A 16,825-nucleotide genomic window follows, 5' to 3' on the forward strand; every position below is an offset into this window, starting at 1 on the left:
AAGCTTTAAGGATACAAATAAACCTACATTTACTTGAGTATTTACCTGACTGCACCACAATATGCTGCATCTGAGTGTGAAACATGGGATTAAATCAACCCCTAACCCAAACCCCCTGACCCAAATAAGTACCATACGGTGCCTCGAATATCAACCCCTCACGGTGCTCTACATCTGACAGTGTTTTATTTCTTCTGTGTCATCTTGTTCCCTCTTGTCATCAGAGCTTGATAATGTTTATATTGAGTTGAAACCAAAACTCCATGGTTTTGCAGCCACACAAAACCATACAATGCTTCCATATATTGGGTATATTTGGAAATTTTTCTGTCTCTTGAATGGTGTTTGTAGTATTAAAATTTGCAGTGCTGTGCAGAAGTCTTAGGCATCTATAGTTTGGTTTTACAGTGTCGTAAATAGCATAAATATTCATTCACACAGTAATAAGTAGCATGAAAATCCAGGATAATGGCATCCAACACACAACAACTGTATTTATATTAAAAAATACCCAAATGTGTTAGTTAAATTAACACAAAATTAGAATACTAAAAAAGCACACAGTAAATACCTGAGTCTTGGTCTGTAGAGGCTGTGTTTTTACATATTTTCTATATATGTTTAATACATATTTCTTGTATTCTCTAGTTCAGGGGTATTCAAATGTGGTCCTCGAGGGCCGGTATCCAGCATGTTTTAGATATTTTCTTCTTCCAACACACCTGACAACCATTACATCATTATCAGGCTTCTGCAGAGCTTGATAATGAACTGATCATTAATTGAACCAGGTGTGCTGGAAGAGGGAAATGTCTAAAACATGCAGGATGCCGGCCCATGAGGACTGGATTTGAATCCCCCTGGTCTAGTTGTATCTTGACACAAGTCGTTTTTCCATTTGACATCTGCGCAAAACTTTACTGATATTTACCGAATGTCGAAAAAACAGAAGTGCGTAATGTTGGTTTTTCCATTAAATCACAAATGCGATGATTTGTTTATTCATTATCGCGAGATGACACGAGAAGTCACTCCATAAACATGGCGATGAACGTAAATATGGTGTTGATTTACAGATATATTCATTATTACTATATATTACCCTTCTATCTTGTACTAAATTAAAAAATGATCAGGTTTCCTGGTGTGTCCACACATACCGCGACATGTGTCTTCTTCTTCTTTGCTTGTTGTAACGTACGTCAACATCCGTCTTTTTTTAATTCACCTGACTCTAGTTGCAAAAAAAGGTCTTTCCATTGCAGTTTTACGTGATATACCATTTGCGCTACGCCCGAAGAACCACCTCTTGCCAGGGCAAAAACTTTTAATCGAAAAATGAGACTTTCGGCGAAATTGTCGTTTTTCCATTTGGTAAATTTTTATGCGCAAGTTATATTTGCACAATTTGAGGGTCAATGGAAAAGCGACTACAGACACTGACAGACTGACTGACACGTGTAGTTATGATAACTTCCTAAAACGAGTCTAATGGTGGACTAAGACTTTTGGACAGCACTGTATATATTATGAATGTTTTTTTTTTTTTCTATACATGTGTTTTTGGGGAAAAAAACCAAAACACTTCTACACTTATAGATCATTGATCAGTGAAACATGAATGAGCTCCAAGTGTTTACAGAGAGTTTCAAATGCAACTTGGAAAAGGCTGAATTTGTTTTTAATGTTTTTGCTTTTTTCCTCTGAAATTTAACCTCAGTTCTATTGAGTTTGGGCTTAAAAAAAACATTATTCACAAGCCTTTGAATCAACACTCAAAAACACATGATCACCGAATGAAAGTGGCTGAAAAATTCCAACAAAAATACAACTTTAAATTCCTGCATACAAGGTTTTCCACAAGTTTTTATTTTGGTTGTCCTGGCTGTGCAAGAAGCGGTGGATTTTGTGCCCTTATGTTGAGTTTGTTTGACCTTGTGTGGGTTTTTTTTTTTTTTTCTTCTTCTTCGACGTTGGGTAGATCTTTCCAGACGAGGGACACTTCCTGTCAAGACGCAGCCGGATTCAGCTGACTCACTCCCTAATTGGCTATTTCAGAGGATGTCTTCTTGACACGTCATCGCTACTCGGCCGACAACAGGACGACGAGTGAGAGAGTGTGTGGTTGTAACTGGACAACAGACAGACAGTGTGTGTGTTCATGAGTATATGTGGCCCTGGTAGACTGAATCGGAGTGTGTGTTTGTGTTTTATACCTGTAGCACAATGTTTGATGGCTTCTTATTAACATATCAGACTAGTTTCTATCGCTCATCCTGTCAGTAGAAAGTCAGCTTTTTGTCTGATATCATGTTGTAGTATTCTTTTAGGAGGCTGTGAGAAGAAAACCTGCAGTTGTAAACAGTCAGAGATTGTACTGTCACTACCTGATGTGTACTGGAAACCTACTTTGTTCTACCTATGTGCAAAAATGTGGCTAACCTCCTATGGCCAGTATTTCAACCATAGTTTACAGCAGTTTCATAGTGTTAATATCAAGTAATGGTATCTTTTATGGTTTTGAGTTATGACGTATAAAATGTAGGTTTTTCTCAACATATAAACACAATTTTTTTCTTGTTTTTGTAAACAGTGTTTGATATATGGAGCTAATTGAGCATCACGGTGATAGCAACTTGATAGCAGTTTGCCCTACTGTCAAAAAATTGTATGCTAGGTTGAGTCTCCTGCCAGTGGCCTTGACCAAGGTACTAGCTTGGATCATGAGTTCATCCTAGAATGGGTTAAATGGAGTTACATTCTAACTTATTAAAAGAAGAAGCTACTGTTTAACCTTCAAGTGGGTTGTCTGTTGAGTTGAGACTTTTTCTGACTATAAGGATGTAGAAATGAATGGAAGGATGTAGAAATGAATGTATTGCAGCTGTTGTCATGGATAGAGGCAACCCACACAGTAATTATTTCCACTAATGGACTTACCTATTATTAACTAGGCTAACGACAGCACAAAATGGATGCAAACTTTGCATACATAAACCCACAGAATCTTTCAGTTTTTTAATGTAGTTTTTTCAACTGGCAAGCTGCAGCGGATGAGCTAACGTTAGCTAATTTAACAATATTTGAGTATAAGTGAAAAACAAATCAAAATCAATCTCTTATTAAAAAGAGGTAAATCAAAATTGCTGCCACCTCTTGTCACTAGTTTTTAAGACTAATTAACAGCCATTTGTGGAGTTAAATTATCTTTGGTTTTACGATAGACTAAAATTGTTTTAAATAAATAAATAGTGTAAAGAGTTTTTTATATATGGCAAGACCAATTTTCTGTATTGAATAACAACTTGGGGAAGCTAGAAGGTTTAGATTTTTTAACAAAAACTTCAGCTTGTTATTTCCCTTTAGTGTCTCCTAATGATCTCGCAAACCTTCTAGCTAACATTAATTTTTATTTAATAACATTAAGCTGCAGTTGGTTTTCAGCTAACGCTAGCTGATTCAACATTATTCAAGTATAGATCGCCACAGCCTGATGGATGAAGAAAAATAAAGTTACAGTCTTCTATTTCATAACTAGTCAGCCAAAGATAACAGTATTTTATTTTTCTCTGGTAAAAATAATATTTAAGTTACCATGTTTTCCCATTTGTTGCACAAATCAGGTTTCTGGTTCGTGTTGGGTAGTGACATTTATTAAGCAAATCTGTCGGCGTCGTCTCCTCAAAACATAGTGATATGACATTAATTTTTCTGTATATCTTTACATTGCATATAAAAATGTAGTGTGATTTTATTATTGTTTGAACCATTTGTAAGACTTAAACAACTCAGAGCCACAATGTGTAGACTGAATACATGGAATATAATGTCTTTCATCTTTCCATTTCTTCAGTGAACCACAAAGGGGCATCACAATCAGAGTTTTTTTTTTTTTTTTTAATATATATTTGCTAATTTTTACAAAAAACAACAACATAAACATAAAACAGCCCCCTCTGCACATCAATGAATTTACGGAAACACGGTCCTGACAACAATAAATTAATATGCCACAAATTAGTAATTGTATATCAAATAAAAGAAAGAAAAGTGTATGTAATGCAGAAAACAGCAAGATCAGTCACTCACATCAGTCACCTCGTTGAAGAAATTTGAACACAGGGTCCCATATCTGGTCAAACACTTTCCCTCTATCATCATTACAATACCTTAGTCTTTCCAGATGTGGCGTGTTTGCCAGTTCCCCCATCCAAAGGTCAAATGTGGGCACTAAGTCCTTCTTCCACACTCTCAGGATCCACTTTTTTACCAAACAAAACAGCAACTTTCTCATATTTATTGGCTGATGGTAAAACGCTAAAAGCACCAATGATGACAATGAGTGGATCTGTATCCCAGTGCTTCTCAAATACCACTAAAAAACAATGAAAATACTCTTCCAGAATGAGTAAATTTGAGTGCATGACCATAGGGAGCACACAATCAGAGGAGTTTTAATTATACTCATAGTGGCTTTAGTGAGGGGGGGGGGGGCACTGTCAGGATTCAGCCTCATTTGGTCAACCAGGGCTAATATTAGAATCAGGCCAACCTCCCTCTAGATGGGCCACATCTGCTATAACTGCCCAAATAATCAACAATGTGTCCCTGGGGGTGAAGAAAACTGGCCTAATTTAATTCAGTGTGAAGCCACCGCAATGCCCTTTACCAAGACAATGAAAGCATGAAGCAGACGGGATGGGATGGCACGCTAATCGAGCTACCACAGACTTTTAGAAGGCCTGTTTTGTAATGGGAGCCTCTTGGTTGTTGGTGTCAGCTAAACTCTTTCCAAACTAACACCATTACACTTTCTCCAATATAGGCATGGTATACTTTGTTAGAAAGTTTAGATTCTCTGCAATTGAATCTCTAAGTTTATTTTTCAGTATTCCTGAGCACAAAAACATAATTGAGGAAAGAATCACCCGGATAGTGATGGAAGCTAATGGGACTTCCTACCTGTTTGGTCCATTATTTCATTAATTATATGCAGGATTCAAAATGGGTTCAAACTAATTCTGCTAAATTTAACCTGTTGTAGTTCAGGTTGCATTTTAGCCACATACTACAACTAGAAACTAATGGTTATAACCTTTCAAATGAGGTGTAATTGATTCATTTTGGCTTTGTGGTTCTTTAGTTATAAGCTTTAAAAGGATGGATGGTAAAAATGTGTGAAAATTAACATGGATTAGATAGGAAGGAGCTGGTTAAACTGTCATTAAACAACCCAGCCTCCATCCAGACACTGAAAATCTCCTCATGTTAGCAAAAATGTAATTCATAGACTTTCAACTCATTTCACAAAGCTTTGAGAGACTAAGCTGCCTCTAACGTGATAAGTGTTTGTCGTCTTGCAATGAAAAGCACACTTCAGACTGTTCTGCTTTTGCTTGAATTGGTATTTTAACTCTATTATACCAATTACTTTTTAAGCTGTTTGTCTCAGTAATTACCATTGTCAAATTTTGATGCAAATCACATCGATTTGGTCCACCACTGGGACACAAAGCCATTTCAGTCAACCTCCAAAATGAAGATAACGCATAAATGAACAGGTGACAGAACCTGGCATTGACCTCATACATGTGATTTTTCCGACTTTCCGTTCATAAAGCCTTTGTAAAATACTTCAGGAAAAAAGAAGAAATGTCAAATGTGTGTTTTCTGCTTGTAAAGACAGCTCAGTGTGTGGTTTTTAACCTCGGTCAAAGCACACTTGGTTGGTTTATTGTAGGAAAAAAACCCAAAAAGAGTGTTTTTAATGTCAGTCTTGTATATTTGTGAGAGACCGCTTATCTCATTTTATAGATTCATTAAATCTTTATGTGGGATTAACAGAGTTTCAGACTTAAACCAGATATTTATTTATATATTTATCTGTTCATGTGGTTATTTATTTAAAGAGATGTCATGTATTTGACAGGAATGTTTTTATTTAGTTATAATTTTATAAGAAAAAAACAGTGTTTCTCAACTTAAAGGGGCACTAAGTGAAATTTTTACTTTCATCTCATGCTCGACTTGGTCACCATACATCTACCAGAATTCATACCTCTATTTTACATGGTGATATACAACCTTGTAAGTTGAATTTGTGTGTAGATTTAGTGAGAAATCAGGTTTCTAATCACTTAACTCCCCTTTAATTCTGTAATAGTATTGCTTTTTTTCCTCATAAATTTCTATTTAACCTATTTCCCAGTTTTAATCGGTCCACTTCTTTTCTGAATAAATACTTTCAAAAGTGCAATTGCTCTTCACTTTGCATTCAGGTTTGTGCATTTTCAAGCTGCTTAAAATGTGACTTTTGCTGTACAGTTTTGCATAGTCATTGGAAATACTCCCAGGTTATAGTGTTATCCATAAAACCCTGCAATAAATGGCACCCTAAGTGTTGCAGCGGCGCAGAGCCTGAGAGCGTTCTTCACTGTGATTATGGGTATGAGAGTGATTCAGACAATTACTGTCGGCCACACTGAAGAGCCATTAATCACAGTGATGAATGTCCTCCACGCCGTTGCAGCTTTTAGGCAAAAGGAACCAACACATGTCAAGTTTCATCTTTATTTTGAGGCTGAAAAATAAGAGAAAACAACAATTATGGCAACCTTGGTCTTCAAGTGTTGGTAAAGCAGTCTAATCACTGATAATTCCCTTAAACGCTCAGCCAGCGTGTAGTTTCTATGTCAGCTCTTGTGGTAGCCTTGGATACAGCAATTCTTCTAATTAATCTGAAGATGAGACAAAGAGCTCTTCTCTTAACGCGAGCTGCGTCTTGAATTTGGTTTAGCTGATGAAACGTCTTCAAAGCCATGACGCTACTCGTAGCCTAGCGTTGCCGCCGTCTGCTCTTTGGAACATTCAATGCCACATCAATGTCTCGTTTGAAGAACCAGTGTGTGAAGTCATGGTTATTGTTTCTACTGGGGTTTGTACTGTGTTCACCTGATTTTACTGTGGTGGGGTGGGAAACATTGTAGATTTGGGATGAATAAAAGAAAGCTTATTGTATTTTTTGGCTGTTTTATTATTAAACAACAATGGACAAGCCATTTTTGAGTCGCACTGTTTTTTTTTTTTTTTTACTTTTTTATATGATTTTATGAAGGTTAGACTGATGACTAAACCAATGGCCCTTTTGAAACTGTAAGGATTCATTAGTCAGGCAAAGGATTCATTAATTCTGACAGCCCAGATGACCTGAAAATAATTTCTGACCCTCCATCATTTAGGATCTCAATGTCCAAACTATCCAGAGGAGCCAATAGAAGGAGGACGCTGCCTGAAGGAAATTAAAGAAGTAGACCGTCCTTCCTGGGAGTCTTACTGTAAGCCCTTACCCTTTTATTGGAGTAGTATTAGTACCTACATGATACAGCTGACCTTAAACTGTAAAGTTACCACAGCCCTGCAAAACAAAATTGTTCCATACTTTCGCCAATTTTTTTTTTTTTCCTACCAGCAAAACATTTACCACGACATTTAACTCAAAGAACAGTGACTTCACAGATTGTCTATAGTTTCCATTAACGTCAAAGTCTTACATAAACACCCACTTTCTTTCATTGCCTGCCAGTCATTTTAAGGTCTGTTTCACCAAAATGCCAGACGGTTGATGTTCAATTGTGGAAAGAAGCCTGGGTTGGACAGATTTTTTAAAAAAGTATGTTTGAATAAGAAAACCCAGAGGGAGAAGATGATTGATTTTTGCTATAAGACATGACTGTTCTTGGAGAGAACAAAGAATGGAATCTATAGAGACCGGAATCAAAACATCCGCCCTGATTTTCCATCTTTTGTGCCATTTATACTGGTATGTATTTTCTGTAACGTTCTCTCAAGTCGGTACAAAACTGTAAGTGAACAAAAAGTATAAAAGTATAGGATTTATAGAATTAAAATGAATATTTATAACCATTAAATTACAACTACTTTAGCTTGAGAAGACAGAGAGCAGAGTAAAAAAACTAATATCTAACTGATCGTGTGTGTAAAATGGGTTGGTGGTGTGTATGACCCCAAAAGGCTTTCCTTGTGGCACAGAATTGACTTCACCTTCTGACTTCTATGTGACAGTTCTTGGTTTGTATTTCAAGGTGGGTCAAGTGCACTGCTAACACCCTTTGCAAGATGGGAAATGGGCCATTAAGTCATTGAGTTCAGAAAAAAAAAAAAAAAAAACACCAGTGGGCCTCTGGATCTGCCATGTGGGCCACCCATAAAAAAGCCCAAACACTCAAAAGCCCTCAGGGAGCATGCTCAGTGCAGCAGATGGCCCCACCAGTCCTGACAGCCATGAGGATATATGTGTTTTTATAAAGAGTTCATCAAAGGTATCCAGCTGTTTTGCAGGAAAATCCAGAGGAGCTGGTTTACTCTATGACAAAAAAGATTTGACGGGGATTCGGACTCTGATCCATTACTGTGAGGTAGAAGTGTTAACATCTACACTACCACACCGCCCAGCACTACCATGATGAGCATTATTAAAAAAATATTCAGGTAACATTACATTTTTTGCTTTTTCTGCTATTTTCTGTCTTTGAAAGTATATAGAAGTCGTTTGGATTCATTCATTTATGAGCTAAATAAGTAGAAGGAATAAATGAGCAGTTTCCCTGGTGATGTGACAGCCTTTTCCCACTTCAACTTATTGGATTCATTTATTTACTCGATGCTTGTTTGTAAAGGGCTGAAGTATGTAGTATAGATTATTGCTACAGACAAATATACACAAGACAAACTAAATTACAAGAAAATACAAATAAACATAGAACAAGAAAGAGTAAAGTGTATGTTTCCAGCCTTTTCATTAAAACCTGCCAGAGTCTGTGCTCAGCTCTGTTCCTGTTTTATCCACTTTACAAACTGTGCATCCCTTATAGAATATTAATGCATCCCTTATATTGGCATCCTTCTTTCTGGTCAGTGAATCCACTGATGACATTTCCTTTGTTGGTCTGAACACCACTGAACTGTTTGGCCTGTTTCATTTATCTGCAGTGGTTGCTTCTGCCACACTGGAAAGCCAAGCACAACAGAGTCTATTGCCTTTCACTCCTTCTTTTAGGAGGATTTACTCCATCCAATCCTGTGTAATGGGATACAGAGAGATAATACATAACATTTTAATCTTATACAGTATAATGGTAGCCTGTACGTTTTATTAAAATTGTTTTATTTGTCCATTCTCCCTCTCTCTTAAATCCATTTATTGAAAGAAAAATGATAAGGAATGAAAATAATAGTAGCAGGAAGATGGAATCCATGGAGAATAAGGCCTTTTGGAACTGTCTAAGTTCTCATTTGCCCAGGTCATCGTTCATCGTGATGGTTCTTCTTGGTTTTGCTATTTTGAAAAGGTTTTGTCTCTCATCCAAGAGACTTTAGCTCTAATTGCTGGGTGGGGAACGTGGACTTATAAACCTGTAGGGGGAGTGGTTTGTGTAGCTTGTTTTTCCCATATGTTAATGACCTTAAGTGTTAAGGTCATAGACGGGGATGGGAATCAAGAACCGCTTTCCAGTAGCTCAGTTCCTTGGAATTGTTTGCCTGCCTGCTGAACGATTCTGCTTAACAATTCTGCTTATCGATTCCGCCTTCGTTGCGCATGCGTGATGACGTCACACGTGCGCTGCGTTGTTTTGGTTTAGAACGTAGCCAACATGGCGTCGAGGCAGAAATGCTCCAAAGCTATATTTCCCATGAAAAGGTGACACCAGAGCCACTTGTAACACTTGCAAAGCTTCCATTTCTTCACAGGGGGAAATACTTCTAATACGCTCAAACATTTGTTCACACAGCATGTGATTCATTTGCAGGAATGTCACGTGTTTGACACGCTACTTAGCGACGCTTGTGAATCTAGCAGCCGAATGAACACTGGGCCGGGTTCTGAGGGGGGGGGGGGGGCAACAAACGTCCTGCCCCCTCAAATAAGAGTTACTGAAGGTAGGGGAAAAGAAAAAGTGGTGCACAACTGCAGGAGACATAGAAGAATTATTAAAGCGTCTTAAGTTTCACCTTCAGTTTGTATGGTTGTATGGTGTGAACCCCTCCCCCCCCATGTGGCCCCTTAACATTTCTGATTGTCACCTCATGTATGACTATCTGGAGCCAGGCCTGGCGTCATCTGTTATTATTATTTTGTGCATACTGTATACGTTATATTTTCTGTGCTGAGATGGAAATACAGAAGACAGTTAATGCAAACAAACCTGTCTGTACTCTTTTATTCCCTCAGCTCACAATGAGAATCAATAAGGAATCGAATCGATAAGCAAAATTGGTAATGGAATCGGAATCGTTAAATTGTTATCAATTCCTATCTGTAGTCGTAGAGGGTTTGTGTGTAAGTTTCAGGGTTGTTTAGGAGAATGGGTCATTGTCCAGGTCCTTCAGTGGGGGGTTGATTGCTCTCAGTTGAGTCCAGGTGTGGAAGGTTGTTTGTTGGAAACTGTTTACAGGGTTCCCGTGGGGTCTTAAAAAGTCTTAAAAGTCTTGAATTTACAAATCTGTATTTAATATTTTAAAAATGTCTTTAAAAGGTATTAGATTTTCTTATGTTAAGTCTTAAGTTATGTTGCCATAAAGTTGTTTGCTGTTTTATGTTTAAATGTGTCTGGGAAATGTCCCAGCTACATAGAAATTAGCGTTAGTCTACTCACTTCCAACCTGACAGTTTATATTGAAATTAGGAACCAATTATTGCAAACTTTGCAAGAAATGACTCAAAACAGTGGGAATCAAGGCGTTGGAGTAAATAAATACATTTTTCCTAAATTCTCTAAGTCACAGATTTTTGCCAGTATGTCTGTGAAACAGGCTATGAAATGGGCATTAAATTGTGTTCTCAGTAGTCTTAAAAAGATCTTAAATCTTAAATTTAACTTGTAGAAACCTGTTTAAAATGGTGTTATAAATTTTAGAACAGTAGTGTCTCAGACCACCACCTCTGTTCTGGGAACGATTTTCCACTTTCATCGAAGTGGCTTCTGTGACTCCTCTCTTTAACCACTTGTGTTCTCTGGCCAATATCCTGACGTTGTCTTCAAAGGAGCGTCCTTTTTCTTCCATGTGAAGGTGGACTACAGAGCTTTGGTGAACCACTGTCTTGCTGTAATGCTAAAAGGACCTCCGACCACGAAGGGACTCGAACCCTCAATCTTCTGATCCGAAGTCAGACGCCTTATCCATTAGGCCACGCAGTCAATGTATTAATAAGGAAGCAAAAAAGAACAATCTTCAGTTTATATTAAAGTGATGTTTGGTTCAGTTTTCTTTGCACAGTCACTGGAAATGTGGCCGACTGTAGACATTCTTATTTCGAGGACATTTCAGGACCTGACTTGTCGTACACTACTATGTCTGCAACTTCTATTTGTTAGGTTTTAAGGTTTTATCCAAGCTTTGTATGATCACAGGTCAGTAAACTTACATTACACCAGTACTGAAAACAAAACATGTCGGAGAAACTTCCTATACTGTACCAGTGAACCAGCAGAGACACATAAAAAAGAGAGAGAAGCGAGTAAAAACATTTATCTCTCCTGCTGTCCTTTGTGACCTTTCTAAATCCCCTGTCCACGCCACTCAAATCGTGCTTTAATTACATAAAAGCAATTACAGTGCCAGTATGAAGGTCTGATCCACCGAGGAGGGGAAGGGAAAACTCCAGCAGCTACTGCAAAAACTAGGAGTTAAGACCTGAAACAGGAGCGGACTGGGTCTCTGGTGACTCCGCACAGAAAAATCTATAAAGTAAGACAAGTTTCATAAGAACATTATGTGCTGTGCAGATGGAAAATTCAACCTAGTTCTAAAGAAGCCTCATAATTAAAGCATTCAGAAGAAACAGCCCGTTTCCCAAACTACCAAACCATTAAGTACAACACAACAGATTTAGTTTGTCCCAGTCTGGCAAAAATACCAAAAATCATGCAAACCAACAGGCTGTTCTGCTGCCGTTTCCTGCCTGTGTGTAGGTTTGTACTGGATGAGGTTTTCTGTAATTATCTCTGTAAAATTCAACATTAAATCTGTTGCTGTTGAGGCATTTGTTTAATTTACTTGAGTTATTTTGTGTTAATTTTAAGTTCAAATTAGTGGTTCATTAAAAATTAAGTACTCTAAGTGCATACTTATTAAAGTGGGAAAGTTGAAGAGATGTTTTCTGCTAAATAGTGGGATTTCATTAGTTCATTGGTTCCCAACCTTTTTTGGCTTGTGACCCCATTTTAACATCTCAAATTTCTGGTGACCCCAGACATTCTAAACAAAGCCTTTTTTTTTTTTGCTAAACATAATTTGTTTTTGATCATGTAATAGTTTGCTACACTATGTTGTATATTATTATGGATGGAGGCAGAAAAGACAGGTGTAGATTACTGCACAAAGTGAGAATTTTATTTTCCTTGGTCAGGGTATGTATGGTCAGTTCAGCTTGGATTTACAAGGCTGACAATTAATACTGAACAAACAAGAACTCAAACGATGAATTATGAAAGAGCTGCAGCATCTGAAACCGACCACAATGAACATTTGACAGATAAACAGTACCACAGTGCTGCAGTTTCAGCTTCACAGTTTGTCATGTCTTTTGTATGTTGTGATTGTCTCTCTCAACTCACCATATATTTTTTATTAGTAAGTTTTTTTTGGTTTTTTTGTTTATCAATTACTAAAAATTTCAAGCGACCCCATTTGAATTCCAGGTGACCCCACATAGGGTCCCGACCCCAAGGTTGAAAAACACTGCATTAGTTGTTTGGTGGTAAACTTATTTCATTGGTCTGTGGCTGTCTTCCTCCCTCCCACTTTATCTCTATCAGCCAATCACTGTATGTGTTCAGACCTTGTACTATGTGTCATTCATGGAAAAGTAGCACTTTCCTTCATTGTTCCTCTTGATCATGTCACAGGCATCATCTGCCACTGTGTCTGAAAACAATCTGGTGTGTAGCAGCTAATTAGCTTAATTCCACACCCACGGTTGACATATTTTCATATATTTTAGTAATCTATCCACATGACCTTCATTCAACAAAGTATCTCTACCCACAAGAAATGACTACAAACTGGTACAAACCCTCAGGTCAACCATAGTTTCCATTGGTCTAAAAAAGTTGGGTTGAGTGGTTGAAGTGTATTTTTTATACAGGGTGGGGAAGCAAAATTTACAATGAACATTTAGTTGTTTTTTCTCAGCAGGCACTACGTCAGTTGTTTTGAAACCAAACATATATTGATGTCATAATCATACCTAACACTATTATCCATACCTTTTCAGAAACTTTTGCCCATATGAGTAATCAGGAAAGCAAACGTCAAAGAGTGTGTGATTTGCTGAATGCACTCGTCACACCAAAGGAGATTTCAAAAATAGTTGGAGTGTCCATAAAGACTGTTTATAATGGAAAGAAGAGAATGACTATGAGCAAAACTATTACGAGAAAGTCTGGAAGATACTATTAAAGAAGAATGGGAGAAGTTGTCACCCGAATATTTTAGGAACACTTGCGCAAGTTTCAGGAAGCGTGTGAAGGCAGTTATTGAGAAAGAAGGAGGACACATAGAATAAAAACATTTTCTATTATGTCAATTTTCTTGTGGCAAATAAATTCTCATGCCTTTCAGTAAACTAATTGGTCATACACTGTCTTTCAATCCCTGCCTCAAAGTGTTGTAAATTTTGCTTCCCCACCCTGTATTATGTAGAATACTATGGGGTAAGGAAATTGTCAAAATATTCATGTGCCACAGACAGATATGTGTGCATAGTAGCCTGTAGTTTTACAAAAATAAATATAGTTGTGAAAAAAATAGGTATTTGTAAGCTCTTGAATGAGTTCAATCACACATAAAATGTATAGTGTGCATTTTACCTGTCAGAAGTGGTGAAGTGAAGTGGTGATGTATTTTTGACAGTAGAGTTGGTGAATTTGTGTTCGTAATGGAGAAAGGGCAATCAAAAAGCTGTTTGTAATTCTTGTCAAAACTTAGTCATTATTATTTTGACAGATAAAATGCACACAAAACATTTTACAAATATTTATTTTTTTGCACAACTACAAACTAATATGGACACATTTCTATGTTATGCACACATACATTTTGACAGCTTCCTTACCCCATGGTTTTCTCCTCTACACTGAATGTCATGTGTCCTAAATGTGTCCATGCTGACCTGGATCTACTGCAGGTTAAACCTCAACTTAAACACAGATATGACCTGTATTTGATGTGTCAGGTGTGTGTTCATTAAACAAAACAACCTGCATTTCCCATTGGGATTAATATAGTGAATAGACATGTGTGATTTGGAGTGTGGACTGTTTTCTAATCTGTTTGTTTTCTCTGTCTGCATGGTTAAACACAAACCTGAGTTTTACAAAACTTCATTTTCAAAGGTATATAGAAACCTCCATTTGAATGAATAAAAATGCTTTTTACTTGTAGAAAACAGGCACAAATGTATAGAGAATAATGATAGTTTTGCCAGTGTGGACAGGACCTCAGATTGGGTGTCGTATATAACTATCAGCCAGTTGTATCAGTTACTTTTATGGACTTGTTAGCTGTTAAATGATAACATTAGGAACATGTTTGGTGAGTTTGGCTATGTTCCACATTTCCACTGTATTTTGACAATATAGAGGCAAAAAAGACATAAAAACTCATGTGTGTTTGGTCCCTGTTTCAGCTACATGTCCTTGAACAGAACCTCAAACTGACACTTCTCTACAACAGTGAACCTTTTGTTGACAATGTAGTTACTTATTTAGTGAAATGAGCCTCTTCTACCATTAGACTCCATGTTCACAGATCAGACTCTGGTCTCCCATCGAAGTCCACCTGACCATTACCTGGTTACACCTGGAGGTCAGAGTCTCTCATCTTAAGTTATTATCTGTTTAGTCTACTTCCTATGTGTGCTACAGTTGTTGTATATGCTAATGCAATAGACCCACGGGAAACCAAGAATCAAAACTACAAGAATGTGTTTGAATTTCATGTATTTTTTTGTTAATATATTTTACTTGTGTATATTTTGTTAATATTATCTAATGTTTCCAGGGGCTGCAGTCATATATATTTCCTGAAACAACCTCACTCAGTCATCTGACATGTAAAGTATTATTAAAGCAAATATTGAACTATTCATCTCTTACATGGCAATAGGAAATAGCCTTATTTTTAATTAGACACAAAACTGTTGTTAAGTACAGATGACAACCGGATGTAATGTCTGTCTTGAAACTGGAAAAGATCGAATTTTCTCTCAGAGGATCATCTGAGAAATTTTATATAACATGGAAGCCTTTCCTCTGTTACTTTGATAAAACATCTATAGAAAACATAACAGAATAGAATAGCTATAACACTTGTAATTAATTGAATGTGGACCTTTTTTTTTTTTTTTTTGTTAGTGGGTTTTTGGAAAACTGGACATGCTTATACCTGTACTGAGAGGATATTTATACTAAAAATGTATCCTATTATTAAAAAAAAAGAAAAAGTACAGATGACAAGAAGTATCCAAATTTTCATGTTTCCTGTTTGGATCAGGTTGGAACATACAAACTTACAGCGCATAACATATAATAATATTATAATCATTATCTGTAAGAGAAACTGCAACTTGTTATAAAAGTAAAAAGACTACGCCCACAGACTTTCACATGCACAGTATGATGCATGTATTACTATGAGCCTGAAGTCAGTTTGTAACAGTACTGTTGTACCAGCATACAGTTCACACCTAAACTCGTGTTTTCAGACTTTCCACCAGATTTCGTCTCCAGCTCCAGGGACTTGACCCCATTCAGCCACAGGAGCATTAGTATTGTCTGCCACTGATAAGACCAGGCTTGTTCCAGTTCAGAGCAGTGTGCTGGGGAATGCCGAGGTCAAAGCTCGGTGCAGGCTTCTCACAATCTTTCACATCCAACTGGAAAAAGTAGCTCTTTATTGGCCCGGTTTAAGGTTTCCCTTAAAAGGTCAAACAACACCCGGAATCTGTGCAAGTACAGGGTATGTTCTCCTTACCTCTAAGTCAAGGTGCTGTCCTTGGGAATCAGCTGTGACTGCTGTTGTAAGGACAGCACAGACATACTGCCATCTAGTGGCAGCACACCCACAGTTCATCTGTCCATTAGATGTAAAGTTAGGTGGATATTTTATTTTAAAGGGTTTCATTAACTTATTAACTTTAACGCATAAAAACCCAAACATCCATCGACCAAAACTATCTACTGATCTAAAGTGCTGATCCACTAATCCTACCAATCCATGTAAATAATTGGTGTAAAATGTAGTTTGTCGTCTTTTCATGGTCATCAGATAGGACCCATTTGGACGTTCAGAGGCTCCGTCGTTACCATGGAAACACTGTCGTCTTCTACAACATTGACTCACCAGTAAAACCCATGGAGTTGGATCACTGACAGTGGAATGGCACACGGGGATTACATTCAGTTAATGACAGATTTGACTGAAAACGTTACTTTTTCTTCATTTTTTTCTGTTTTGATACAATAACCTTTGAATTTACTCTGAGCTTTTATGAACATCTACATGATCAGTGAATTAAATAAAGGAAAACAGATGATTTTCACTGGAAAAAATGTAAAATACAGAGGATAATACTATAATAAATGGTGATAAATCACTTAGAATAGGTTAAATAGAGAAGAAAATTAATCTGGGAACTGCCAAAAAAGTTACACTGGGTCTTTATGAGTTTAAAAAAAAATGCATTTTTAGGGTATTCTCAAAGCGGAAAGCCTTCACAATAAGAGCATTATGGTTCTTGAACATA

At 37.2% G+C, this 16,825-nt stretch overlaps 1 protein-coding gene and 1 non-coding gene across 3 annotated transcripts in view; one reads left to right on the forward strand and one right to left on the reverse strand.

Moving 5' to 3' along the window:
* The window catches only part of LOC115430824 (inactive dipeptidyl peptidase 10-like), a 116,080-nt gene that overhangs the window by 93,139 nt on the left and 6,116 nt on the right, over positions 1–16,825 (forward strand). Inside the window, exon 27 of one of the 2 annotated variants that reach the window (XM_030151078.1) lies at positions 1,982–2,157. In XM_030151078.1, coding sequence (XP_030006938.1) covers positions 1,982–2,113 — 132 coding nt within the window. In that variant the 3' untranslated portion in view covers positions 2,114–2,157. Of the gene's footprint in view, positions 1–1,981; positions 2,833–16,825 lie in introns of those variants that run through there. The other variant, XM_030151068.1, reaches the window with a different exon arrangement.
* On the reverse strand, positions 11,144–11,216 carry trnar-ucg (transfer RNA arginine (anticodon UCG)). Its single transcript has one exon. It is a non-coding gene; the product is annotated as a tRNA-Arg (tRNA).

Source organism: Sphaeramia orbicularis, chromosome 2, assembly GCF_902148855.1.
Source record: "Sphaeramia orbicularis chromosome 2, fSphaOr1.1, whole genome shotgun sequence".
NCBI lineage: Eukaryota > Metazoa > Chordata > Actinopteri > Kurtiformes > Apogonidae > Sphaeramia > Sphaeramia orbicularis.